This window comes from Mobula birostris, chromosome 22 (genome assembly GCF_030028105.1).
Source record: "Mobula birostris isolate sMobBir1 chromosome 22, sMobBir1.hap1, whole genome shotgun sequence".
NCBI classification, from domain to species: domain Eukaryota; kingdom Metazoa; phylum Chordata; class Chondrichthyes; order Myliobatiformes; family Myliobatidae; genus Mobula; species Mobula birostris.
The window spans coordinates 43,197,355-43,224,037 of record NC_092391.1 but is presented as its reverse complement, the minus strand read 5'-3'; the positions used below and the strand labels follow the sequence as shown (position 1 = coordinate 43,224,037).

At 45.2% G+C, this 26,683-nt stretch overlaps 3 protein-coding genes across 3 annotated transcripts in view; 2 read left to right on the top strand and 1 right to left on the bottom strand.

The window, feature by feature from the left end:
* The window catches only part of LOC140186436 (uncharacterized), a 258,955-nt gene that overhangs the window by 186,997 nt on the left and 45,275 nt on the right, over nt 1-26,683 (top strand). The window lies entirely within an intron of this gene.
* Nucleotides 9,181-11,910, top strand: rnf208 (ring finger protein 208). Its single transcript, XM_072240570.1, has one exon. The coding sequence runs from the start codon at nt 10,197-10,199 to the stop codon at nt 10,932-10,934; it is 738 nt and encodes a 245-aa protein (XP_072096671.1). The 5' UTR covers nt 9,181-10,196; the 3' UTR covers nt 10,935-11,910.
* On the bottom strand, nt 21,363-23,455 carry LOC140186156 (uncharacterized). Its single transcript, XM_072240076.1, has one exon. It carries the CDS (start codon nt 23,416-23,418, stop codon nt 21,808-21,810), a length of 1,611 nt encoding a protein of 536 aa, XP_072096177.1. The 5' UTR covers nt 23,419-23,455; the 3' UTR covers nt 21,363-21,807.

The following is a 26,683-nucleotide window of genomic DNA, read 5'->3' as shown; positions in this document are numbered from 1 at the left end:
TCGATAAATGGCTGGACGGCAAGCTCCAGAAGTGCCATAAAGAACCGCAGTTTGAGTGCAGCTGTAAATCACGGGCTCTGACAGAAGGACGCTGCTTTCCTGTGACAAAACTTCGTGTAATTGTGCTTTGTGGTGGGGAGGGCTTTGCCCTTGATGGACTGGGCCGTACTCATTACTTTCTGCTGTAGGATTTTCCATTCAAAGGCATTGGTATTTCCATATCATATTGTCAATATACTCTCCACTATACATCTATAGAAATTTGTCAGAGTTTTAGATGTCATGCCAAATCTTCGCAATCTCTGAAAGAAGCAGAGGTGCTGCCGTGCTTCCTTTGTAATTGAACTTACGTGCTGGGCCCAGGGCAGGTCCTCCAAAATCATAACAGCCAGTTATAAAAAAACGAGTAGAGCAGAGGGCGAAGTACACAGCCTCGAGGTGCACCTGTGCTGATGGATATTGTGGAGGAGATGTTGTTGCCAATCTGTACTGACTGGTGTCTGCAAATGAGGAAATTGAGGGGACCTAAGTTTAGGGTGAGACGAAAGATTTAAAGGGGAACTGAGGGACATCTTTTTCACACACAGGGTGGTGAGTATTTAGAACAAGCTACCAGAGGATTGGCGAGGCCTGGAGGGACATAGGCCAAACACTAGCTTATGGGCACCATTCTCACATGAACTGGTTGGAATGAAGAGCCTGTATCTGTGTGGTACTGATCTATGATTCTACGTCTTCTAAAAAAGGAAATCCAAACCTTCACTGCCAATTGTTTCTTACCACCTCTGTCACCGAGTTATCAAGCAATGCTTTCTTCTTAAATGATATCCAAGCCCTACCCCCACATCCTGTGGTTTGTCAGCATAGGTAATTATATTTACATTTATCTGAATGCTCTCTGTGTAACATTCAACACTGAAGGTGCAGGCATATCCACTAATCAGATCATTTGTCCCAAAACACCTCCAAAAGCTGAGCTAGAGTACTCCCTTGGGAACAAAATCTAATTTCACAATTGTATCATAATGAACTGTAAATTCAGCCAAAGTTCCTGTCAAGAGCAAATACTGCTGGTAAAAATATCAAGATGTCTATATCCAATTTGTGCAGCTGTATTCCTGAGTGTAGTAGTGATTGGTTCTATCACCCAGTCAGAGTCAGAATCGGTACACAAAAATCTGAAAGAGGCCAATATGAACTACAGCCCAATCCATAAATCTCAAAATTTTCTTAACATATCCGAGAGCATCGGGACCCAGTGGCTACTCCAAGGGCAGTAACACAAACCAGCAGCCTCTCCGAGGGTAGTGACTCCAACCAGCAGCCTCTCCGAGGGCAGTGACATGAACTAGCAACCCCTCCAGCGGCCTCTGCGAAATCCACTCACTCTCCTCTGCATTTGGCTTGATATTTCAACCTTCCTCAACGCCTTAGCCGGCATGAAATGTAGTCGATCATGGCCTCTTGTTTCGTCTCCGGGCTTCTCCTCGAGGTAGCTCGTGCTCGCACTGCTCTCCAGGAGTCTTCTCAGGGACAGCAGAGTGCTGGCTCACTTGATCAAACTACAGACTGTAAGTCACAGTCACCAACAGTTTCAAAAACAAAATAAAAAGATAAAGAGAGTAAGTAGAAGACTTAGAATAGCTGAAATGATCGACTATCTGGAAGGTGTTGCCCGAGGAATAGTTGATCGCTTGACCAGAACCAGTTCTTTATTGCCTCAGAGTATTCTGTATTTGGTTCTCATTGGCATGATGTTTTAATCCCCAGTTCGGGAAGGGTAAGATGAGGGAACACAAACCAATCTTCATACAGGGATCAGAAGTGGAGAGAGTGAGAAATTTCAAATTCCTGGGTGTCAGTATCTCTGAGGACCTAACCTGGATGCAACATATTAATGCAGCTACAAAGAAGGCAAGACAGTGGCTATATTTCATTAGGGGTTTGAGGAGATTTAGTTTATCAACTAAAACACTCGGAAACTTCTACAAATATACACGGAGAGCATTCTGACTGGCGGCATCTCTCTTTGGCATGGTGGGGGTGGGGGGAGGCTACTGCACAAGATCGAAAGCAGTTCCAGAAACTTGTAAAATGAGTCAGCTGCATCATGGATACCAGCCTCCATAGTTTCCAAGACATCTTCAAGGAGCAGTGCCTTTGGAAGGTGGTGTCCATCATAATTTCCCACTAGCCAGGACATGCCCTCTTCACACTGTTATCATCAGTAAGGAGGTACAGAAGCCTGAAGACACACACTCAAATAATTCAGGAACAGCTTCTTCCCCTCTGCTATCCAATCTCTAAATGGGCATTGAACCTAGGAACACTACTTCACTACTTTATATACTTCTGTTAGTTTTGCATTACTTAATTTAACTTATTTAATAGACATGTATATATTTAATGAAAGCAATGCACACAAAATGTTGGAGGAACTCAGCAGGCCAGGCAGCATCTATGGAAAGAGTACGGTTGATGTTTCAGGCTGAACCCCTTCAGCAGGACTGGAGAAAAGAAAAGATGAGGGGTAGACTTAAAAGCCGAGGGAAGGGGAGAGAGAAACACAAAATGACAGGTGAAAGCGGGAGGGGGAGAGGTGAAGTAAAGAGCTGGGAAGTCAATTGGTGAAAGAGGTACAGGGCTGGAGAAGGGGAAGTCTGATAGGAGAGGACAGGAGCCACGGAAGAAAGAAAAGGGGGGAGGAGCACCAGAGGGAGGTGTTGGACAGGCAAGGAGATAAGGTGAGAGAAGAAAAAGGGGATGAGAAATGGTGAAGGAGGTGGGGGCCATTACCGGAAGTTTGAGAAATCGATGTTCATGCCATCAGGTTGGAGGCTACCCAGACAGAATATAAGGTGTTGTTCCTCCAACCTGAGTGTGGCCTCATCGCGACAGTAAAGGAGACCATAGACTGACATATCGGAATGGGAATGAGAAGTGGAATTAAAATGGTTGGCCACTGGGAGATCCCGCTTTTTCTGGCAGAAAAATACCTACTGTAACTCAGTTTTTTCTCTATTTATTTATTTATGATGAATTTAATTTTACTGCTGCCATTAAGTTAATAAATTTTATGACATATGCCGGTGATATTAAATCTGATTCTGATTTGATTCATTGGGCCTTTGAGTACGTTAGTTTATTATGGCTTCTTATATTCTTTTTTGTTACATTTTTGTTCCTCGTCATTCTCGTTATTTTAATTATGTATCTTTGGGGATTTGTAAAGCACTGGATGTGACATGGCAATACAACACTGAAGATTTGCATCTAATAATTCAAGTTACATACAGGGCATAGCTCTCTCTACACAGTGTCACAAGGCATCTTTAGCTCAGCTTGGGTTATTGTCCTTCGTCACCTTCACTGTTTTATCAGGGATTCTCAGTTCAGCCCGAAATGGATACTACTGTAGCCCTTCTAGCAGCGCTTCCCAAAATACCAGTATCATACATTGTATATCTTCTGGATACCGACTAATATGATAATTTTCTGTTCAAAGCCAAATTACCAAATTATGCCAGTTTACAAGTACTCTTGTGTAGCACTCAAAGTTCAAAGTAAATTTATTATCAAAGTACTACATATATGTCACCATATACAACCCTGAGATTTATTTTCTTGCAGGCATTCAGAGTACAAGAAACACAATAGAATCAGTGGAAAACTGCCCACAGTAGGATGGACAAAAAATAAGCATGCAAAAGACAACAAACTGTGCAAATACATAAAGTAAAAAAGAAATAATAATAATAATAACCGATAGAAGAGCATGACCCTCCATGGAAGACATCCCCACGATCAAAATTGGAGACCTCTTCCCAGAATCAGAGGGGTTCCCTGTAGCAATACAGGACCAGGTGGTTAACATAACAGAATTACCAAAAACATATAATTAAAAATCAACAAAATGAAGACGATAAATGCAGAAAATGCCAGGTGATACCGGAAACAATCCAACACATAACAGGATCCTGCAGCAGTTTAACTCAATCTGATTACTTACACAGGCACAAGCAAGTGGGAAGCATCGTTCATCAAAATTGTGCTTTAAAATACAAACTCATAACAGACACCCCATACCTAACTATAAATACAAGCCTGATCCAGTTTTAGAGACAGAGTCCTACAAATTATCTTATGGCTGATCCATATTACAAATAGGACAATCCATAATAACTGTCCAGATATAATATTACAAGACAAACAAGCAAAACAAATTATTTATTAGATATAACCATTCCAAACACACATAACATTCAGAAACCAATAAGTGAAAGCCATCAGAAATATGCTGAATTAAAAGAGGAAATTGAGAGATCATGAAACATGAACATTGTCCTGATAGTAATATTTACAACTAGTATCATCACAAATTCACTTAACAATAGCATTAACATGATAATAAATAAATAAGCAATACATTTAAGGAACACGAGACAAAGAGTCCTCTAAAGTAAGTTCATAGGTTATGGGAACAGTGCAGTGATGAGGCCAGTGAAGTTAGCCCCTCTGTTTCAAGAGCCTGATGGCTGACGGATTCATAACTGTTCCTGAACCTGGTGGTGTGACTCTGTGTAGATGTGCTCAATGGTAGGGAGGGCTTTACAAGCTTTTCCATTCAAGGGCATTGGTGTTTCCATATGAGGCCATGATGCAAACAGACAATATACTCCCCACAATACTTCTATAGAAGCTTGTCAAAGTTTTTGGTGGCAAGCTGAATCTTCGCAAACTTCTAAGGAAGTTAGTGCCCTGCCATGTTTTCTCCGTAATGGCCCTTGCACACCGGACCCAGAACAAATCCTCTGAGCTGATTTAAATTTGCTAAGCCTCTCCACGTAAGATCCCCTGATGAAGACTGACTCAAGGATCTCCAGTTTCATCTTCCTGAAATCCCTAATCAGCTCCTTGGTCTTGCTGACATTGACTTAGAGGTTGTTGTTGTGGCATCATTCAGCCAAATTTTCAATCTCCCTCATATATGCTGATTTCTCACCACCTTTGATGCGGCCAATGCCAGTGGTGTCATCAGCAGATTTAAATATGGCATTGGAGCTGGGCGTAACCACACAGTCATTAGTGTAAATCAAGTAGAGCAGGGGGCTGGGCACATGGGCATGTGGTGCATCTGTGCTCATGAAGGTTGTTGAGGAGATGTTGCTGCCAATCTGAACTGACTGGGGTCCGCAAACATAGAAACATAGAAAACCTATGGCACAATACAGGCCCTTCAGCCCACAAAGTTGTGCCGAACATGTCCCGACCTTAGAAATTACTAGGCTTACCCATAGCCCTCTATTTTTCTAAGCTCCATCTACCAATCCAAAAGTATCTTAAAAAACCCGATTTTATCCGCCTCCACCGCCATTGCTGGCAGCCCATTCCACGCACTCACCACTCTCTGAGTAAAAAAACTTACCCCTGACATCTCCTCTGTACCTACTCTCCAGCACCTTAATCCTGTATCCTCTTGTGGCAACCATTTCAGCCCTGGGGAAAAGCCTCTGACTATCCACACAATCTATGCCTTTCATCATCTTATACACCTCTATCAGGTCACCTCTCGTTCTGTGTCGCTTCAGGGAGAAAAGGCCGAGTTCACTCATAAGGCATGCTCCCCAATCCAGGCAACATCCTTGTAAATCTCCTCTGCACCCTTTCTATAGTTTCCACATCATTCCTGTATTGAGGTGACCAGAACTGAGCACAGTACTCCAAGTGAGGTCTGACCAGGGTTCTACATAGCTGCAACATTACCTCTCGGCTCCTAAATTCAATTCCATGATTGATGAAGGACAATACACCATATGCCTTCTTAACCACAGAGTCAACCTGCGCAGCTGCTTTAAGTGTCCTATGGACTCGGACCCCAATATCCCTCTGATCCTCCACACTGCCAGGAGTCTTACCATTAATACTATATTTTGCTATCGTATTTGACCTACCAAAATGAACCACTTCACACATCTGGGTTGAACTCCATCTACCACTTCTCAGCCCAGTTTTGCATCCTATCAATGTCCTGCTGTAACCTCTGACAGTCCTCCACACTATCCATAACACCTCCAACCTTTGTGTCATCAGCAAACTTACTAACTCATCTCTCCACTTCCTCAACCAGGTCATTTATAAAAATCATGACGAGTAAGGGTCCCAGAACAGATCCCTGAGGCACACCACTGGTCACCGACCTCCATGCAGAATATGACCCTTCTACAACCACTCTTTGCCTTCTGTGGGCAAGCCAGTTCTGGATCCACAAAGCAATGTGCCCTTGGATCTCATGCCTCCTTCCTTTCTCAATAAGCCTTGAATGGGGTACCTTATCAAATGCCTTACTGAAATCCATATACACTACATCTACCGTTCTTCCTTCATCAATGTGTTTAGTCACATTCTCAAAAAATTCAACCAGGCTCGTAAGGCACGACCAGCCCTTGACAAAGCCATGCTGACTATTCCTAATTATATTATTCTTCTCATTTCAAACATTTTTATTGTGGAAGCAATATCGGCTTACCACAACTGACAATGTCCTAAAGTACAATGCTTCTTTTTTCTTTTCTTTCTTATAACAACATAATGAACATCAAATGAATGTATGTGTAGTAAACAAGCAAAACGCAAAGGAAACCCTACCACCCCGTCTCTTTTCCCCTTCCCAGTCCTACCCTCCCTCACCCCTCCCGTATGTGCTGTTTAGGTCCTACCCCCCCCCCCCGCACTTAGTTCAGCTGTCGGTCTCTTCTAGATACAACAGTAATGGTTGCCAGATTTTTTCAAGTTCCTTGAGTCTGTCCTTGATAATGTATCTTATCCTGTCTAGATGCAGAGTATCCATTAATGCAGCCAGCCATTGTCTGAGTGATGAAGTTTCCTCCTTTTTCCAGAACATCAGTATGAGTTTCTTTCCATTAAGTATGCCATAGGTCAGGAGTTGTTGCTGGGTAGCCTGGAATTTATATGACCTCGCGGAAGTTCCAAGAATTATTAAAATGGGGTCTGGTGTTATCTGAACCTTTAATACCTTCGAAAGGACCTCATATATTTGCTTCCAATACTCTTGTATCCTGGGACATAAAGCATAACTATGTAACAAATTTGCCTCCGAGGACTTGCATTTCTCACACGTTGGGGACACCTCTGGGAATATTTTATGAATCCTTACCTTAGAGTAATGTAGTCCATGTAGGATTTTAAATTGTATTAAACAATGCCTGGCATTGATGGAACAGGAGTTAACATACTCCAAAGCCTCATTCCATATAACCTCCTCTATCTCTGTACCCAACTCCTTTTCCCACTCTTTTTTAATACTATCCATTGTTGTATAACACTTGTATGGCATCATACAGATAGGCCATTATGTGTTCTGTCCCTAAGCATGATCTTAAATGATTATCTAATTTATCAGGTTCTGCCTTCTCAAAACCAGAAAGATGTGATCTTATATAGTGTCTTAGCTGGAGATACCTGAAAAAATGACTCTTTTGCAATCCGAATTTGTCCTGAAGCTGCCAAAATGATGCAAAATCCCTTATATGTGTATTATACCATTCCAAATGTTCATAAATCCTATCTCTCTGAATCTTCTCCATCAACTTACCAACCACTGAGGTAAGACTCACTGGTCTATAATTTCCTGGGCTATCTCTACTCCCTTTCTTGAATAAAGGAACAACATCCGCAACCCTCCAATCCTCCGGAACCTCTCCCGTCCCCATTGATGATACAAAGATCATCGCCAGAGGCTCAGCAATCTCCTCACTCGCCTCCCACAGTAGCCTGGGGTACATCTCATCTGGTCCCGGCAACTTATCCAACTTGATGCTTTCCAAAAGCTCCAGCACATCCTCTTTCTTAATATCTACATGCTCAAGCTTTTCGGTCTGCTGCAAGTGAGGAAATTAAGGATCCAATTGCATAAGGAGGTATTAAGGCCAAAGTCCTGAAGCTTATGGATTAGTTTTGAGGGGATGATAGCATTGAATACTGAGCTGTAGTCGATGAAGAGCATTCTGATGTATGCGTCATTACTGTCTAGAAGTTCTAGGGTTGAGTGAAAAACCAACGAAATGGCATTAACTGTTGACCTGTTATGACGGTAGGCAAACTGGAATGGATCCAAGTCACTTCGAAAGCAGGAGTTGATATGTTTCCTCACCAACCCCTCAAAGCACTTCATCACAGTGGATGTGGATATAAGTGCTACTGGATGACAGTCATTGAGGCAGACTATCACTTTCTTCTTAGGAACCCCTATAATTGAAGCCTGCTTGAAGCAATTGGCTACCGCTGAAGCGAGAGGTCAAAGATATTAGTGAACAGTCCAGCTTGTTGAATAGCACAGGTCTTTAGTACTTGGCCAGGTACCCCATCTGTCCTCTCACCTCTCTCACTAACAAGGCGCTTTTGCCCACAGGACTGTCGCTCACTTGGTATTTTTCAAACCATTCTCTGCAAACTCTAGAGACTGTTGTGCATTAAAATCCTAGGAGTTCGGCAGTTTCTCTGATACTCAAACCACTCTGTCTGGCACCAACAATCATTCCACAGTCAAAGTTACTTAGATCACATTTCTTACCCATTCTGATGTTGGTCTCAACTACTGAACCTCTTGACCATGTCTGCATGTTTTTATACATAGAGTTGCTGCCATATGATCGGCTGATTAGATATTTTGCATTAACGAGCAGGTGTACAGGTGTACCTAATATAGTGGTCACTGAGTGCTTGTGTCTCACATTTGTTCTTATTGGCCCAAACCTCTGTCTTATTGAACCGAAGGGCATGTTTCCATGTCTGAGGGCCTCAGCTGTAGGGCGCTACTAAACTTCGTCAATCTTTCACTCATGTTATGATGTAAGTGTTTGAAACATGCTTAGAGTTCAGCTTCACAGATTCTCTTTCTACCTTTGTTTATTCTGCTGATCTTTGAAAACCGTGGCCCTTCTTTCCCTCTCAATGAATTACTGTTAGCTTTTATTTCTCTTTGTAGTACTCACGGGATTACACCACTTCAAGCCCATTACATTTGAAATTCTAATGTTCACAAATGCTCAGTAAACGTCATTGTGTCAGGAAATTTTGAGTGTAAAATACGTCAATCAGTCTGACTTCTAAGGTGCCTGGGAACAAATATACTGTCTTTTCACAATTGCCTGTTACCAGAAGCTGAGATAGTGTGTGTGCCAGGAGAAAGCAATAAACACTGAGCACAGAGGAGAATGGAGGGGTTAAGTGCGAACTATCCAGAGGTGACCTCGCAGACGAGGAGGGTGTGAAGTGCTCGGGGGAATAGCTGGTGCTGCCTTCTCTTGCAGTAACAGCACCGAGCCACTGTGACTCAGGAAGGAAATGGCAACAGCATCATCCTCTGCTTTCTCAGCATTGATTGCACCACAGCAAGAGCTCTTTGAAGGTTAGACAGATGAATGAAAAGGCAAGCCACAGAGGTTTGCTTCAGCTGCAGAGCTAGCCTGTGCAGGAGGACTGGGGCCTGAATCCCTCGCACGCTGCTGAGTGAGAGAAATGTGAGCTCGCTGCAGTGCTGCGGTGCTGCTGCAGACAACACTGCCATCCGAGGTAAACAGAGGGCTCAGAGAGACAGAGCCGGAGCGAGGAAACAAACTGCAGAGCAGCCACTGCCCTTACTGTCAGCACGGAGACGCGCACCTCGCTGGAGGAGAGGAGGCTGGGCTCAGCTCAGAGCTGGAAGCAGCGGATCGTCGCCGAGTGCAGGTAATGTGATTCGAGCAAAGCACCTCCAGGCTCCCTGCTCCCTGCCCGAGCAATTCCTTCAGTGGGAAAGCGTTACTCGTTCAGTGCTGTCACACAGGCTTCATCTGGAACATGCTTGCACTGCGTGCTCCATATTGCAGCACTCGCTGCCATTAGGAGGGCGAGAGAAAGAGAAGTCAGACTTAGCTGTCGTGAGGTTGACACTGACAGCACCTGTCAGCCCGACTCGGTAAACATCAGAGCGTTTGGAACTGATGAAGGCTGTGCAGAAGGTTCGCGATGCTTCCTGCTGACTGTGTTGCAGCCTGACTCTGTTGAATGGAAAGCGCGAGGTGCTGGAGAACAGGAACGCTGCCAAGGTGCAGACATGGGTAGACGGTGCGGTGAGTGCAGCCCCAGCCTGTGAATCAGGCCACCCAGCTGCAGCGCGGACCTTCACCTCCTCCCCTATGGCATGCCTGAAGCAGCAGCAGGCCGCCATCAAGATGGAGGCCGTGAAGATCGCGCCGGCGGAGAAGTTTGCAGATTGCCCGACCTCGCAGGCCCGCTACGGGCCCTCACAGTGCACCCGGGACCCCCCGCTCGTTGGCAAGTGTGCCTGGCCCCTGGAGTCGGAGATCATCGCCAACCAGGCCTGCGCCGAGGTGTCGGCACTGGAGAAGTCGCGGAGCCCCAGCGGGCTGGCCAGGACGCCGCCGCGCACCGAGAAGTTTAGCCAAGGCCACCGCAAGGCCAGCGCTGAGATGTGCTTCCACCGCCAGACACCTTCGGACGAGGTCATCGTCAACCAGTATGTGCTCCACCAGTCGGCCACTGCAGAGCCTCTGGAATGCCCCACCTGCGGTCACGTGTACAATCCCACCAACAAGCGCCCGCGGATCCTCTCCTGCCTGCACTCGGTGTGCGAAGAGTGCCTGCAGATCCTCTACGAGTCCTGCCCCAAGTACAAGTTCATCTCCTGCCCCACCTGCCGCCGGGAGACCGTCCTCTTCACCGACTATGGCCTGGCCGCTCTGGCCGTCAACACCAGCATCCTAGCCCGACTGCCGGCCGAGGCCCTGACCGCCAACCCGGGCCAGTGGGGCGGAGAGGCGGACCGCAGCTGCTACCAGACCTTCCAGCAATACTGTGGGGCAGCCTGCAGCTGCCAGCTCCGGAATCCACTCTCCTCCTGTACCATCATGTAGAAGGCCTCACTCCCAGAGTAGCACTGACAACCCATGGGAGAAGGATTACTCCAAGACTGAACAACTTGCTGTGTTTTCTCAGCACCTTTATGGTAAATTACCTATGACTGAATTATCTCATCTGGGAATTTCTGTGTTTTCTGTGAAATCAAAGATATCCAATTCAGACTGGCAAGTATTATGCGGTCCTGATAATTTTGCTTGAGAGCAGCATTGCTAAGCTACCTGCACAAACTTGAGTCTGACCTCAGAACTGCTTTCTCCACCCCAGTATTATACAATGCCTAAAACCATCGCCAAAGCATCGTCTTAAAATGATGCCTGCTACTGTTCAGTAAAGCTTAATATGTTCTAGGTCCATGCTTCAGTATTCAGACCCATTCCAGCCCAGGCTCAGCCCTGTGTGCTTAATCCTTAACCAGGATGCCAAGTCTGCAAGGGCACTTTTTAATCTAAATTTTAGATTTTGATCTTTAGATGGAAAGGAAAGGGTTTCACAGCACTTAATTTTAACTGCAGACGTCCTGTCTAAGCCACAAGCTTGTGGCTAACGTCCCTGACGTCAAAAGCACGTTGTAAGCTTTTTTTGCAGTTTCAGCCCAAAGTCGCACTGTGGGTGAGCCCGCCCAGCAGCCTATGGCTCTGGCGGTGCCAAGCAGCAAAGGGTTAACGTCTATTTGTTTCCAGATCAGCCATCAGTCCGAGTATCCAGATAATGAAGTCAGCTTTCACCAGAGGACTGTGATTATTTTAACTCCTTCCCCCACTCCAAACATCTGGTCCTTGACTCCATGCCACCACTGACACATCTAGGGCACAACATGATGGACAGGTCCTTGTTTTTATCATTAACCAATGTGTATGGAGCACCTGCTGCCAAAGGTAACAGTGCTTGGAGTAACCATGAACAGCACTAGGAACATAAAGAATGTTTCTTTATTGATTGTATTCTGTGAATAAACTATATCAGACCTTCTTACTTGTATTCATACTACTTAAGTGATAATGCAGGTTAAGTAGACAATGCTGGCAAATCTTCTGGCAAAGGATTAAACTTGTGGCAATGACTGGTGTACACTGGTGGGATACACTTACACGGCAACATGGTGGGATATCTAAGGGGTCCTCACTCCCTGCTCCTGTTTCACACCGCATGCCAAATAATCATTGGGAATTGTGTTACACAAATGTTGCTGTGTGGTAGAACGCAAAAGATACTGCTTAAAGTCCGGGGGTTGTGGTGGGGGGGCGGGACAGGAGATTCGGGCTAAACATTGGAGAAAGCATGGTGAACATCACAGGCACTGGGGTGAGAGCCAGTAGTCATTGGTTCTGTAATGCAGGCCACACTCGGGATACCACAGATACATTTCACAGTGTGCTAGTTGAGCCTTGCAAGATACAACTACTTCTTCAGGGTTTATCATGCAGGATGGGAATGGCAGGGTAAAGCTTAGAGTGTGGTTTAAATGTTTCTGAACATTGTTTCAGTATCTCAGGATGTTGTTTGATCACTTTCGGATATGGTGGGGCATTGTAAGGCTTCATTTGAATATTCGTGTTGTAGAGTGCATAGAGAGCAGAATGACCACTAACTGGACCAAGAAGTGCCTCAGGGTGAGAAAAGCAGGGCACCGTACAAGTACTGTGGGTACCAACTAATAATACAAGATGCAAGTTGTGTGGAAATAGTTGAGAATGCTAGCCAAACAGTACAGGAAGTACAAAAAAAAACTTCAGAGCGCAGTTTGATTTATGTCGGGTAGAAAGTACCCCGATATAAGTCATTCGATATTTAATTGGAATTTTTCAGAATACAGTCCGAGTACTTCAGGGACATTAAATAAGAGCTGGAATATTTCTGGGTGCAATTTCAGAATATTATTGAGAATTTCAAAACAGCTTAATTATTGTCAGGTTTGGGTTTGCTCCTTTAAGATGTAATTCAGTAATTCAGCGTAAAGTTTAAATCCATTTCGAGTTTGTCAAAACACTTTTCAATATTTGAGGGGGTAGATTGGGTCAATAAGGTAAAGGCAAGTATTACAAAGTGCAGGTTAAATATTGCAAGGTCTAAGCTGTGTATCAGGAGAAGGAGGGTAAGCCTAGCATGATACAGTTTGAGCATTTCAGAAGACATTATGCACTTTTCATATTGCATGTTGGAAATCTTAGAGTGCACACAGAATTTCAGAGGCTTAACAAAATTCAGGATGATATTTGACTATTTTGGAGTGTTGCTTGAGGACTTCAGGATAGAAGTTGAGTATGTTAGGATTTTCTTTGAGTGTTATAAAGCTAGGCTTTTGGCATTCAACATGTGGTTTCAGTATTTTAGGGTAGAATCTGAATGTTTCAGCATTTGTTGAATATTCTAGAAGGGAGTTTAATTATTGTGGAATTAAACTTCAATATTTCAGGATGCAGTCCAGAGATTAGTTTGCAATGTGTAGTCGGGTATATCAAAGTACTATTGAAGTATTTAAGTTTTTCATATGTGAGTGATTACTCTAAAGTTAGCTTTTAGTATTTCAGTGGTTTAATGTTTCAAGATGTAATTTGGGTTTTTTTTTAGGTATTTATTGCAGTTTGAATATTTTATGGTTCACCCTAAGTATTGTAAAATATGAAATAAAACCAGAAATGCTATAAATATTCAGGATGTCAGGTAGTGCATGCAGAATCTTTAACAAGAGTTTGACTGAAGTTACTTCTAAGAAAAAGTAACAGAATTCCCATTACCTCAGAATTCTTCTGGAGATGCAGCCTGACCTCCTGAGTATTTCCAGTTTTTATTTCAGATTAACACCATCTCAGTGTATTTTGCTTTTCGATTATAAGAAATTGGGAGTTTTTCCCATATTGTTTGTGTTTAGTCTGGGTGTATTTAAATTGTTTCTGCTTTTCATATAGTATTTTAGACTGAGAAATGTCTCATGGAGTTTGAGCATTTCAAAACCTATCCTGAATTCTCTGAGCTGCAGTTTCAATATTATAGGGTGCAGTTGATACTGCAGTATATAATATTGCAAGTCACTGATGTGTTCTGTGGGTGTACAATAAATATGGCAGAGTATAGCTGTATACGTCCGGTGCTCCCGATGTGGCCTTTTATATATTGGCAAGACCCGACGCAGACTGGGAGACCGCTTTGCTGAACATCTACGCTCTGTCCGCCAGAGAAAGCAGGATCTCCCAGTGGCCACACATTTTAATTCCACATCCCATTCCCATTCTGACATGTCTATCCACGGCCTCCTCTACTGTAAAGATGAAGCCACACTCAGGTTGGAGGAACAACACCTTATATTCCATCTGGGTAGCCTCCCACCTGATGGCATGAACATCGACTTCTCTAACTTCCGCTAGGCCCCACCTCCCCCTCGTACCCCATCTGTTACTTATTTTTATGCACACATTCTTTCTCTCACTCTCCTTTTTCTCCCTCTGTCCCTCTGAATATACCTCTTGCCCATCCTCTGGGTCCCCCCCCACTTGTCTTTCTTCCCGGACCTCCTGTCCCATGATCCTCTGGTATCCCCTTTTGCCTATCACCTGTCCAGCTCTTGGCTCTATCCCTCCCCCTCCTGTCTTCTCCTATCATTTTGGATCTCCCCCTCCCCCTCCAACTTTCAAATCCCTTACTCACTCTTCCTTCAGTTAGTCCTGACGAAGGGTCTCGGCCTGAAACGTCGACTGCACCTCTTCCTACAGATGCTGCTTGGCCTGCTGCATTCACCAGCAACTTTGATGTGTGTTGCTTGAATTTCCAGCATCTGCAGAATTCCTGTTGTTTGCAGAGTATAGCTGATAGGTTTTATATTCAAATTGAAAAGTTAATATTATTTTTAAAAATCAGAAAATGTAAACTAACTAAAAGTAAAATTAGTTTAAAAGCTTAAAGACATTAGGCTAAAATTATGTAAAATCTATCTAACAACTTTTCCCTTGTTCCCTAATTTGATGCTATAAACGCCACTGAAGTGAAAATGGTCTTGATGCCGCATCTGACATGGACCCCAGGAGTTATTGTCTAGTGCAGTGCCAGTGAATCCCAGCAAGACTGAGCTCTCGTGCAAGACTCCATAGGGAATGGATCAGACATCACCAACAACAGAGCAAGCTGACAGATTCACTCCCACTCTGCTAGTAGGTGCCACACTTCAATGTGTCACAGCACACACAAAACTACTGAAGCTTAATAGCTCTGTGCCAGCTGTTCCTGTTGGTGAATTTCAGCATATCTCGTCCTGGTATTGAAGAATCCTTAAATATTTAAGGGACATCTAAATCTTTAAGTGAGCTGATATTTCTGAGCTCATCCGGCAATTCAGGGATCATTCAGTATTCTTTTTTTAGAATTTGAGTATTTCAGTGTGTACTGTATACCCAATACTGTGTCGTGTAATTAGAGGATTATTGTGCAGATTGAATATTAGGGACTCCTAGATTATGAGGGAAGCTGAAAATTCAGAAGTCATCTAGCAATTCAGGGATAATTCAATATTTTGGTTTAAAGTATACTCAGCACTGGGTACTGGAATTCTGCAGGTGGAATATTTCAAGGATAGTTCTACAGAATACAGGAAGAGTATTACAGAGTGTAGTCTGATTATTACAGCATGCAATTGTGTTTTGCAATGTTAATTTTCACTATTTAAAGAAAAAGTGTACTTCAGGAAACATTGGGCGGGGCTGTACTGGGGCCTGCCTGCTGTCTATATCCACTACCTGCTGTGCCCACCCAACCACACTAACCCATCTGCAGATGAGCAGGCCGGGCTTGAGGTCATCTTGCAAAGTAGAGGTGAATACTCGGCCCCAGCTCACCGGTGTCAGCAGCCTTTGAAATGCTTATTTAATAAACACGAGGAAGTCTGCAGATGCTGGAAATCCAAAGCAACACACTGGCATCTTCCCCCTTCCTTCTCAGGCCTGAAGAAGGTCTCAGCTCAAAACGTTGCCTGTTTATTAATATCCACAGATACCCCCTAGCCTGCTGAGTTCCTCCAGCATTGTGTCTGTACTGCTCATTTAATACATCTGATATTTTAAAAAGTCATAGGTGAATAGAGAATTGATTCATCCAGGACAGAAAAAGTCCATTTGGCCCATCACGCCCAGGCCAGCTATCAAGTACCCATCTGTACTAATCCTATGTACCGCATAAAGCTTAAATAATAAAAACATATAAAATTGTATTTCCTTGCAACACAAAAGGAGGAGATTTAGCCCTAAAGGAAGTGCCCAAATCCCCGTTAGATGCTGTAGTTAGAAAATTTCTAGAGTTTCCACAGCACATACGGTACAATTGGACCATGTGCTGCCCAGCACAAAACTTGGATCACGTAACACAAAGTTTCTGTGCAATGGCCATGTGATGCGATTTCGGTGGTGATTCAAACTTTAAAGGCATCAGAGCAGTTAGATTGCCATCAGATGATCATGGGCTCCTCTGTAGAGGTGAGGTACTAAACATAGAGCCCTGGCAATGACCACTGGTGACCAATGCCATCATGTTCGGTGGAGAACATCTGGCCTACACATCTGCAGATCTCACAGGCCTGGGAAGACTGCATCTTCACAACCTTAAGGGATCTCTCTGAGCACAAGCTAACAAACTACTTCCAGTGAATAGATCAAAATTTGCAAGAAGGATTTTCTTTTAAATCACATGGCGCAGCTGTGTAAACAAGGATCATTCTGTAGGACAGTGCACTGCAGTGAGCCACTTGACGTAAGTAGTCTGGAAACTGGTCACCATATTAATACCGACAGTGACTACTTACTCAATGTATACAGGCATATATACCTCTACGCTTTGATTCACCGACAAACTAGAAAAAAAAATTTGCAATGGGGACCGAAAGCAAATGATCATATAGATCTGTGGAAAGTAATAAGCAGAAAACAAGGACTTAGCGTATACATTACCCAGAATACTGACCTCCATCCCCCATCCACAATGCCCAAACCTTTCGTTTGCAAACCACAGCAGCCCATTTCCCAACATCCGACCGCAACCACTGAGTCAATGACTCCCACCTCCCAGCACTCAATAACTGCCCATGCCACCTTCCTTGGCTGACTGCTACACCCACCAAAGCCCCTCCACCAGTTTCAGAAATTAGCCCCTAGCCCAGCCTAAATGCCAGCTCCTCTCTGCAACTGCAGGGGCAAAACCCCACGTCTCCAGTCTCACTGTGCTATGTAGTTACCTAACTTTCACTGTATGACCTGTATGAATGGCAGAGCACCCGGTAGCGTGGTAGCCAATTTGTGGTACTGACCTCTCCATAAGCAGGCTCCCAAAATCTCATGGTGCTTTCTGTGTATTTTAGGATGTGGTCTGTGTATAGCAGGGAGCAGTTTGTATTTTTCTAATTGCCTTGCCCACCTTCTTCTCTTCAGACGCATCAATATTCTTCTCAAAGTCTCTGCCTCCCCTTCGTGGTGAGACAAGAGGCTGTATTCCTTTGCACGCTTGCTATGTAGTCCCCAGATATGGTGAGAAAGAGACTGACAAATTCTACATTTTGTGTACACGTGAGCCAGGAGGTTCCTGCCAGTGCCATTTCTCCATGTCTTGCACAGACGTGCCTCACCTGCGTGCTCTGGAGACAGAACAATATCAATACCATCCCCATTCAAGCTCTCAATTCTAGGCGCTGTTTTGAAATCTAGCTCTAGTGTATTTGGAAGCACGAGTAAATACAATCAGTGACCACTTTATTTGGCACACCTGTACACCTGCTCGTTATGTAAATATCTAATCAGCCAATCACATGACAGCAACTCAGTGCATAAAAGTATGCAGGCATGGTCAAGGGTTTCACTTATTGTTCAGACCAAACAACAGAATGGAGGAGAAATATAATCGAAATGACTTTGACTGTGGAATGATTGTTGGTGCCAGAGTGTTTTGAGTATCTCAGAAACTGCTGATCTCCTAGGATTTTCATGCACAGCAGTCTTTAGAGTTTATAAAGGATGGTGTGAGAAACTAAAAAACATTCAGTGAGTGGTAGTTCTGTAGGCAAAGATGCCTTGCTAATGATGGAGGTCAGAGGAGAACGGCCGGACTCGTCCAAGCTGACAGGAAGGTAACTCAGATAACCATCCATTACAACAGTGGTAGGTATAAGAGCATCTCTGTGCGCACAACATGTTGAACCTTGAAGTGGAGAGGCTACAGCAACAGAAGACCACAAATATACACTCAAAGGCCACTTCATTAGATCAGGGAGGTACTGACTGTGGAAAAACAGTCCCATGGCATAAGGTTTAGAACATCTAAACTGACAGCCACACATTGGCTGAGGGAGTGTGTGATAATATATCATCTCCCTTGCCACAGGGTGCATATGCAGGGATCAAACTTCGGAAGATTTTTCAGTTACAGGACTGAAATTGTTTGATAAAACTTATGTGATCTCATTAAATTATAAGTTGACTAATTGAAATGGCATTAACAATCAAGCAACGCTGCATTTCTAACAGAGCTAACATGCAGCAAAAGAAGAGCTTTTTGTTGTTCACACCTGCATTTTCCTCATTTTCCTCATTTTTACCTATAACTGTGACAGTTTTGTTAACCATTCAGAGTAGATGTCAAATATACTTTACAGCCAGCCAATAACTCCTCAATCTGAGTGATGTTGCCTCCATTCTCTTCACCAGTGTGAACACACACAAAATGTCAGAGCAACTCAGCAGGTCAGGCAGCAACTACAGAGGAAATAACCATTTAATGTTAGGGCTCAGATCGTTCACCTAATTGTGACCTGCTGAGTTCCCCTATTTTATGTGTGTTGATCCAGATTTACAGCATCTGCAGTCTCTGAGTCCTTCGTCTCTGTGGTGCGTTCTATATCTCCGGCTCTCTGTAGTGGTATCATATAACTCACTTGGACCGGGAGGGTGGCAAACATCTGTTTATTATGACAGTCAGACAGGACACCTGTACTGCAAGATCACTGTGCGACACAGTCATAAGAGGAAAGGGGCACACCAACCTTCAGTTACCCAATTACTGGTGCCACAGTCCAATAACACACCAACTCGGTTTTGTACTGTTGTTGCTCTCAAAGCTTGATAAACTGAATATTTCACTAATAAAAAATAATAAAGGAAAATCTTCAGATCTTGGAGTTCTAAAATAAGATTAGAAAATCTCAGGAAATATTCAGCAGGTCAGGCAATTCTAATGAAAGGTCATTAGCCTGGAATGATAACTTCCTTGCTCTTTTCACAGATGACTATTTTCGGCATTTTCTCTTCTTTTATTATAGACATTTATGTTCAGTTATGCTATATTATGGATTAATGTTAAGGTACCAGCTAATGAGAAACAACAGTAGTTGCGCAGGTCAGAGCATGAGGGGAAAGGTGCACACGGATTGCCAGGAGATTGTCCCAGACAATGGCCTAGTGGAGGAGGTGTCTCCGGAGACTGAGTGTGGGTAAGAAATAGAGAGTGAGTCTGACAAGTTCTCATTCCTACTTGTGGAGTATGAGGATAAGTGTGCCCCAGACCTCCCGAGTACCTTCTTTTGAATCCACAGCACCAGACAAATCTGACATAGTCCTGGGATTGTGGGTTTCTCAGTGTGCTGGTGAATCAGTGTCATTACAGCACAGAATGAGGTCTTCTGGCCAACTGATTCCATAATGTGCTTCTATACAGCAACCAGACTCCCGTCCTTCATCCGTGGCCCTGCAAGTTCTGATCCAATTTCATTTTGACATTATTGATCATCTTTCATCACCCTCATAGACAGTGAGACCCAGGTCATCACAGCTCACCACGTAAACAGCTTCTTCTTCACATAAATATGCTAGTCAAGCCTTGAAAGGATTGGGGTTAATTAATATATTGGCATGGGAAGTGAAGGGGAGGGGTAGCTGACAGACTATAGAGTGCCAGGGTCAATTGCTTGTTTTTGGATTGGCACTAAGTTAGCGCCAGACTTTGACTATTTATATTCCATGTTCATCACTCGACTGAAGGGGCTCAGTCACACATTAGGGAGAAAGCCTCACCGTGCCTGTGCCGGCCATCAAATGCTGATCTATACTAATCGCATTTACTTCCGTTTGGTCCATACTTCTCGATACCTTGGCATTTCAAGTGCTTGCCTAGATACATCTGAAATGTTGTGAGAGTACCAGCTTCCTCCACCCATTCAGCCAATAATACAACCATCCTCTGGGTGGAATGGTTCTAGCTCAGATTCCCACCAACCCCTCTACACCTTACCCTAGCTCTGTGCCCTTTAGTTGTAAACACGTCCGTGATGCAGAACAGTTTCTATTACCTTCCCTATCAACGTCTCTCACATTACCATAATTTTATAGACATCTACCAGACCTTGCCCTCACGCTGTGCTGTTCCAGTGAAAACAAACCCAGCCTATCCACTGAAACATTTTATCCTCGGGTATATATTAGTGATTCTCCTCTGTACCCTCCCCCATGCAATCTCATCCTTCCAATAGTGTGGTAGCCAGTACTACACTCAGAACGCATTCTTCACTACCTTATCCCCAGTGCTTCTGGCATTCTTGAGCTTGTACACTTAGCTCCCTCTTTTTCCTCCCATAACCCCACCTTGCCCACTCTATCCCATAACACCCCTTCCACCCACTCCATCCCATAACCCCTCTTGCCCACTCTGTCCAATAACACCACCACCCATTCCATCCCATAAAATGTATTGACCTACGCATTTCATCCTCTGTTCTCTGCACACCAAATCCTGCTAACATTCCCTAAGCTTGCTGACACGGCTATCATTCAATTCCTATACACTCCTTCTAAGCCAGCACACTCCTTCACAACCCAGCTATTAACATAAGCAGCACCAAAATTCCCCAACCTAACCCATGACATCAATCTGTAAACACGAGGAATTCTGCAGATGCTGGAAATTCAAGCAACACACATCAAAGTTGCTGGTGAACGCAGCAGGCCAGGCAGCATCTCTAGGAAGAGGTACAGTCACGTGTTGGACCAAGACCTGACGAGTCCTGACGAAGGGGCTCAGCCCGACACGTCGACTGTACCTCTTCCTAGAGATGCTGCCTGGCCTGCTGCGTTCACCAGCAACTTTGATGTGCGTTACATCAATCTGTCCTTGTTTCAAGGCTCATTTATTAAGAAAGTGTTTATGCCATATACAACTCTGAGATTCATCTTCTCCAGGTAGCCACAAAACAACAAAAACCATGGAAGTTAGTCCAAAGAGATACAGTAAAGCCACCCACCACACACAAAAAAAGGCAACACCATCATCACCTGCCCCCCCCCGAAACTCCCTCCCTCCACAGAAAACGTAACAACAACATTGGCCCTTAAATCCTCCTCCCCTGCACAAAACACAAGAAGATTGACCCCCAAACCCTCCCTCCCCTGCATAAAACCCGACAAGATCATCAATCCCAAACCCCCTTCTCCCCACATAAAACAACGAGAAAGAACGAGCAAAAGCACAGAATATAAAAACCAATAGACGAGTTCATAGTAAATAATCCAAATCCATAAGCACAGAATCTCGGCGACACCATCAAAGGAGAGAGACGCTGAGGCCTATCCTCCAGGTTCAGCGATGGGACACACAGGCTCCTTCCCCGGCAGCAGAGGGATCCCATCAGTGATCAAAAGGCAGGTAGTCAGCTCACTTGCCTTCTACATTCCCCAGATTCGAATCCATCCACCAGAGGAGCTGGCCTCGCCTACCACCATGGCACTCCTGTGATTTCCAGTGTTTCTCTGGTCCAGCATTCCTGTGCCATGTCTGAATTCCAGCACAGCATCACTTCATTGCCAAGGTGTTAAGTACAAGAGTGCAGATGTGCTGGCCGTGGCCCAGGCCTCACTCTTTGCCCAACAAGGTGAAGAGCAAAACGAGTACGATCACAGGGGTGAAGATGAGAGACAGGCAGAGTAGTTCCAGCCCATACAGGAGGAGGATAGAGCACAGGTAGCAGCACGAACAGGTTTGATCACATCGTGCCAGTGCATTCACGAGCCACAGTGGGTAACGTAGACACGGCAAGTAGCCACAGCGCCGCGTGGTCCGCAGCCTCTGTTGGAGGCCCTGCTCCAGCCAGCTGCACAGCCCCCTCTGGGATGCGGCGTGCGCTGGCACCTCAACCAGCCCGTCAGTTCTGCCTGCCTGTGACTGGCTCAGGAACGTCATTTCCTCCTGAAGCTGGCGGATCTCCCACTCGGGCATCGGGGTTCGCTGGCGGCACACAGGGCACCGAATCTGGCTACTGCTCCTCGCGGCCGCTTTCTCCATAATGGTCTTCACGCAGCTGTCACAGAAGCTGTGGTTGCAGTTCAGCTGGGCCTGTTTGTGAGCATCCGTGTCAAACGGCTCGGTGCAGACGGGGCATTCCCGATCCATGTCACCACCGCCAGCGGTTGGAGCCACGACAGATGCATTGCAGCCCAGCTCATCATTCCCTGCCCGGAGATCACCGTTTGCGGCCCAGACCTCTGCCTGTCCTCTTCCAGCAGCGAGGCCCACCTCTCCAGCCAAGGACACCTCGCAGTCAATAACAGAGAACTCTCGCAGGTCTTTCCCCATGGCAGGCAACAGGGCTGTATCATCAGAGTCCATGAGGCACTCTCTTAAGCCAGCTGCATTCCTTTCCTGCCATCCCCTCTCATTTGTTGTGGGATTAGACTGGAAAGAAAAGCAGCCCTGGCCCTGGTTTTCCACTGACAATGCACTGATTAGAGTATCTTCCTCACCAGCCTGTTTCTCTATAAGATAGCCCACACTGGAGGGGATAGTTATATTTACTGTTGGCAATGTGTAGACATCTCTTTCGATGGCATTGTCTCTGTAACTCTCAGATACACAGATACCTTGGGCTTTCTCTTTCTCTCGAGCGTCATTCTGCTTGGCTTCAAATCCACGTACCTTGGTGGTTTGTCTCATTGCCTCATGGTCCCTACTTGGTGCAACGATCCACCTCCTTAATTCCTGTTTCTCAGGAGGGTCTGGCTGGTGTGAAGGTACTGCTTCTTCCTCAGTCCTCTTCGGATAAATCCATTCCTTAAATATTGCACTCCCCTCTCCTTCACTGTTAGGTCCAGTCGCTTCTGCATGTGTGTTGGAAGTCGTATCGTTGCGCACTCCTGTATTCCGGTGAGCCCCTGCGATGTCAGCTTTCACCAGGGCTCCTTCCTTCTGATCCAGAGACTGGCTCACAGCTCTGGCTCGCCCAGCCCTTCTCATGTCAGCCCCTGGCCTCGGACCCTCGGTGTCCTTCGGCCCATTGCAACCTATTGTATTCACGGTCCCTCCCAGCAAGCTGGCCTCATTTCCAGACTCACCAAGGATCTCAGCGCTCGCCTGTGTCACTGGGTAGCTGCCGTCGGTCAGGGTCTCGCTGTTAAAGCTCGAGGACTCATTGTGCATTGCATCTTCGAATATAATCAGCTCGTCCATTGTTACAAACTGTCTCCTCATGGAATAAACTTATGTTCAGTTCACCAGGCTTTGGCTGTATTAGCTGACTCCGTGGTGTGGCTGTGACTCAAAGACCCTGTGCCTACTCGTGCTTTGTCCTAGATAAGCAGCATTCCTCAATCCTTGATAACAAGCACCACAGCAAATCACAGCACGAAGGCGCTTCTCAGCAGCCAATGGAGAGAGGCCCAGGGCCTGAGTGTGCTGAGACTGAGCGAGCGACCGATTGTGTCAACAGGTTTGGTGCACTGTGCAGCTCTGCATTTCCATTAACTCTTAAAGTCGCGCACTCCCTTACCGTTCCACGTGCAGAACTCAGCAATGGGGACCCTTAAAGTAGGTACAAGGACAAAAATGGTAGTGCAACGGGACCCTGCTGTATATGAGACTCCCAGTACCAGCCCGTAGCACTAGCAAGAAACCATCACACTTCATGGAGGAACAGCACCTGAAGAGCTAGAGCCTTACTGAGATAATGGCAGAGCCACTGTGAGTTACTTTGTCAGGGGAGCTGTTACTAGTAGGATAATAAAGAGTCAGGGCTTATTGAGTAACAGTACTTGGGGAGCTCACTCTACTGTTGGAGATCTAGTAGTTAGAAACATAGGAAACCTACAGCACAATACAGGCCCTTCAGCCCACAAAGCTGTGCCGATCATGTCCTTACCTTAGAAATTACCTAGGTTTACCCAAAGGCTCTATTTTTCTGAACTCCATGCACCTATCCAAGAGCCTCTTAAAAGACCCTATCATTTCCACCTCCACCACCGTCGTCAGCAGCCCATTCCATGCACTCACCACTCTCTGTGTAAAGAACTTAACCCTGACATCTCCTCTGTACCTACTCCCCAGCACCTTAAACCTGTGCCCTCTCATGCTAGCCATTTCGGCCCTGGGAAAAAGCCTCTGACTGTTCACACGATCAATGCCTCCCATCATCTTATACACCTCTATCAGGTCACCTCTCATCCTCCTTTGCTCCAAGGAAAAAAGGCCCAGTTCATTTAACCTATTCTCATAAGGCATGCTCCCCAATCCAAGCAGCATCCTTGTAAATCTCCTCTGCACCTCTTCTATGGTTTCCACATCCTTCCTGTAGTGAGGCAACCAGAACTGAGCACAGTACCCCAAGTGGGGTCTGACCAGGGTCCTATATAACTGCAACATTACCTCTCAGCTCCTAAACTCAATGATTGATTAAGGCTGTATGCTTTCTTAACCACAGAGTCAACCTGCACAGCACCTTTGAATGTCCTATGGACTCGGACCCCAAGGTCCCTTTGATCCTCCACACTGCCAAGAGTCTTACCCCTAATACTATATCCTGCCATCATATTTGACCTACCAAGATGAACCACCTCACACTTATCTGTGTTGATCTCCATCTGCTACTTCTCAGCCCAGTTTTGCAGCCTATCAATGTCCCGCTGTAACCTCTGACAGCCTCCACACTATCCACAACACCCCTGACCTTTGTATCTTCAGCAAATTTACTAACCCATCCCTCCACTTCCCCATTCAGGTCATGTATAAAAATCACGAAGAGTAAGGGACCAAGAAGGGATCCCTGTGGCACACCACTGGTCACCGACCTCCATGCAGAATATCCTGTCCCTAAGAATTTTCTCCAGCAATTTCCCTACAACTGACGTGAGACTCACACGTCTGTAGTTCCCAGGATTTTCCTTTGCTCCCTTCTTAAATAGAGGCACATTAGCCACTGGGCAGTCCTTCGGGACCTCACCTGTGGCTGGAGAGGACACAAAGATACTGGTCAAGGGCCCAGCAATCTCATCTCTTGCCTCCTTCAATAACCTGGGGTTAATCCTATCAGGCCCTGGGGACTTAACAACCCTAAATACTCATTAGGAGACCCAACACTTCCTCCTTGACATCTAAATGCCCTATTTACTTATACACTCAGTACTGATCTCCTGGTCCTCCACATCCTTTTTCTCGGTCAGTACTGAAGCAAAGTACTCATTAAGTATTTCACTCACATTCTCTGCATCCAAGCAAATGTCCTCCCCCTCCTTTATCCTTGAGTGGTCCCACCCTCTCCCTATTTATCCTCTTTCTCTTGATGTATGTATACAATGGTTTAGAATTCACCTTAATCCTACTCGCCAAGGCCTTTTCATGGCCCCTCCTGATTTTCCTAATTCTTTTCTTTAGCTCCTTTCTGGCTTCTTTATACATCTCATGTGCTTTGTTTGATCCTGATTTCCGAAGCTTTACATACTTCTCCTTTTTCTTCTTGACTATATTCATCACCTCCCTGGACACCCAAGACTCTCATATCTTTCCATCCCAGTCCCTCCTTCTAACAGGGTCATACCTTTGCTGTACTCTGTGCAATTGATCTTTAAACACCTTTCTTAGAAAAATAGAGGGTTATGGGTAACCCTAGGCAATCTCCAAGGCAAGGACACGCTCAGCACAGCTCCGTGGGCCTTCCATGCCTCTATGTTTCTATGTCTGATGCAGACTTGCCAGAGAAAAGGTGTTCCAAATTAACTCTTCTTAGTCCCTGCCTAATGCCCTCGTAATTTGCCGTACTCCAATTTAAAATCTCCCACAAAGACCATACCTCTCCTTATCTGTTACAGAGAAACATAGAAAACCCACAGCACAACACAGGCCCCTCAGCCCACAAAGCTGCGCCAAACACGTCCTCACCCGAGAAATCACCCAGGGCCACCCATAGCCCTCTGTCTTTCTGAGCTTCACTGTGTAATGATTCAGAAGAGCCTGTACCTAGTGGGATGATAATAAAAACAGTTGCTGGGGAGCTGGCACCTTGGTAATAAGAGGATATGGGCAGAGAAAAGGCCGATGGAATGCAACCTGGCCAAATGAGAAGTGGTCCACCTTGGTAGGTCAAATTTAAAGAGAAGAGCAGGAGGATCCTGGAGTCCAAGTTCATAGCTCCCTGAAAGTCGCTTCACAGGTTGATAGGGAGGTTAAGAAGGCATGTGGCATGCCTACCTTTATTAGTCGAGGCATTGAGCTTAAACGTCAGGAAGTTATGTTGCAGCTTTATAAAACTCTAGTTAGGTCGCATGTGGAGTATTGCATACAGTTCTGATCACCCCATTATAGGAAGGATGTCGAGGCTTTGCAGAGGCTGCAGTAGAGGTTTACAAGGATAGTGACTGGATTAGAGGGCACGTGCCAAAACAAGAGGTTGAACACACTTGAGTTATTTTCTCTGGAGCAGTGGAGGCTGAGGGAGATCTGATAGAGATTATGAGAGGCATAGGTA

Excerpts from the sequence above, each read along its gene's own strand:
- rnf208 (XM_072240570.1), top strand. The coding sequence starts at position 10,197 with ATGGCATGCCTGAAGCAGCAGCAGGCCGCCATCAAGATGGAGGCCGTG.
- LOC140186156 (XM_072240076.1), bottom strand. The coding sequence starts at position 23,418 with ATGAGGAGACAGTTTGTAACAATGGACGAGCTGATTATATTCGAAGAT.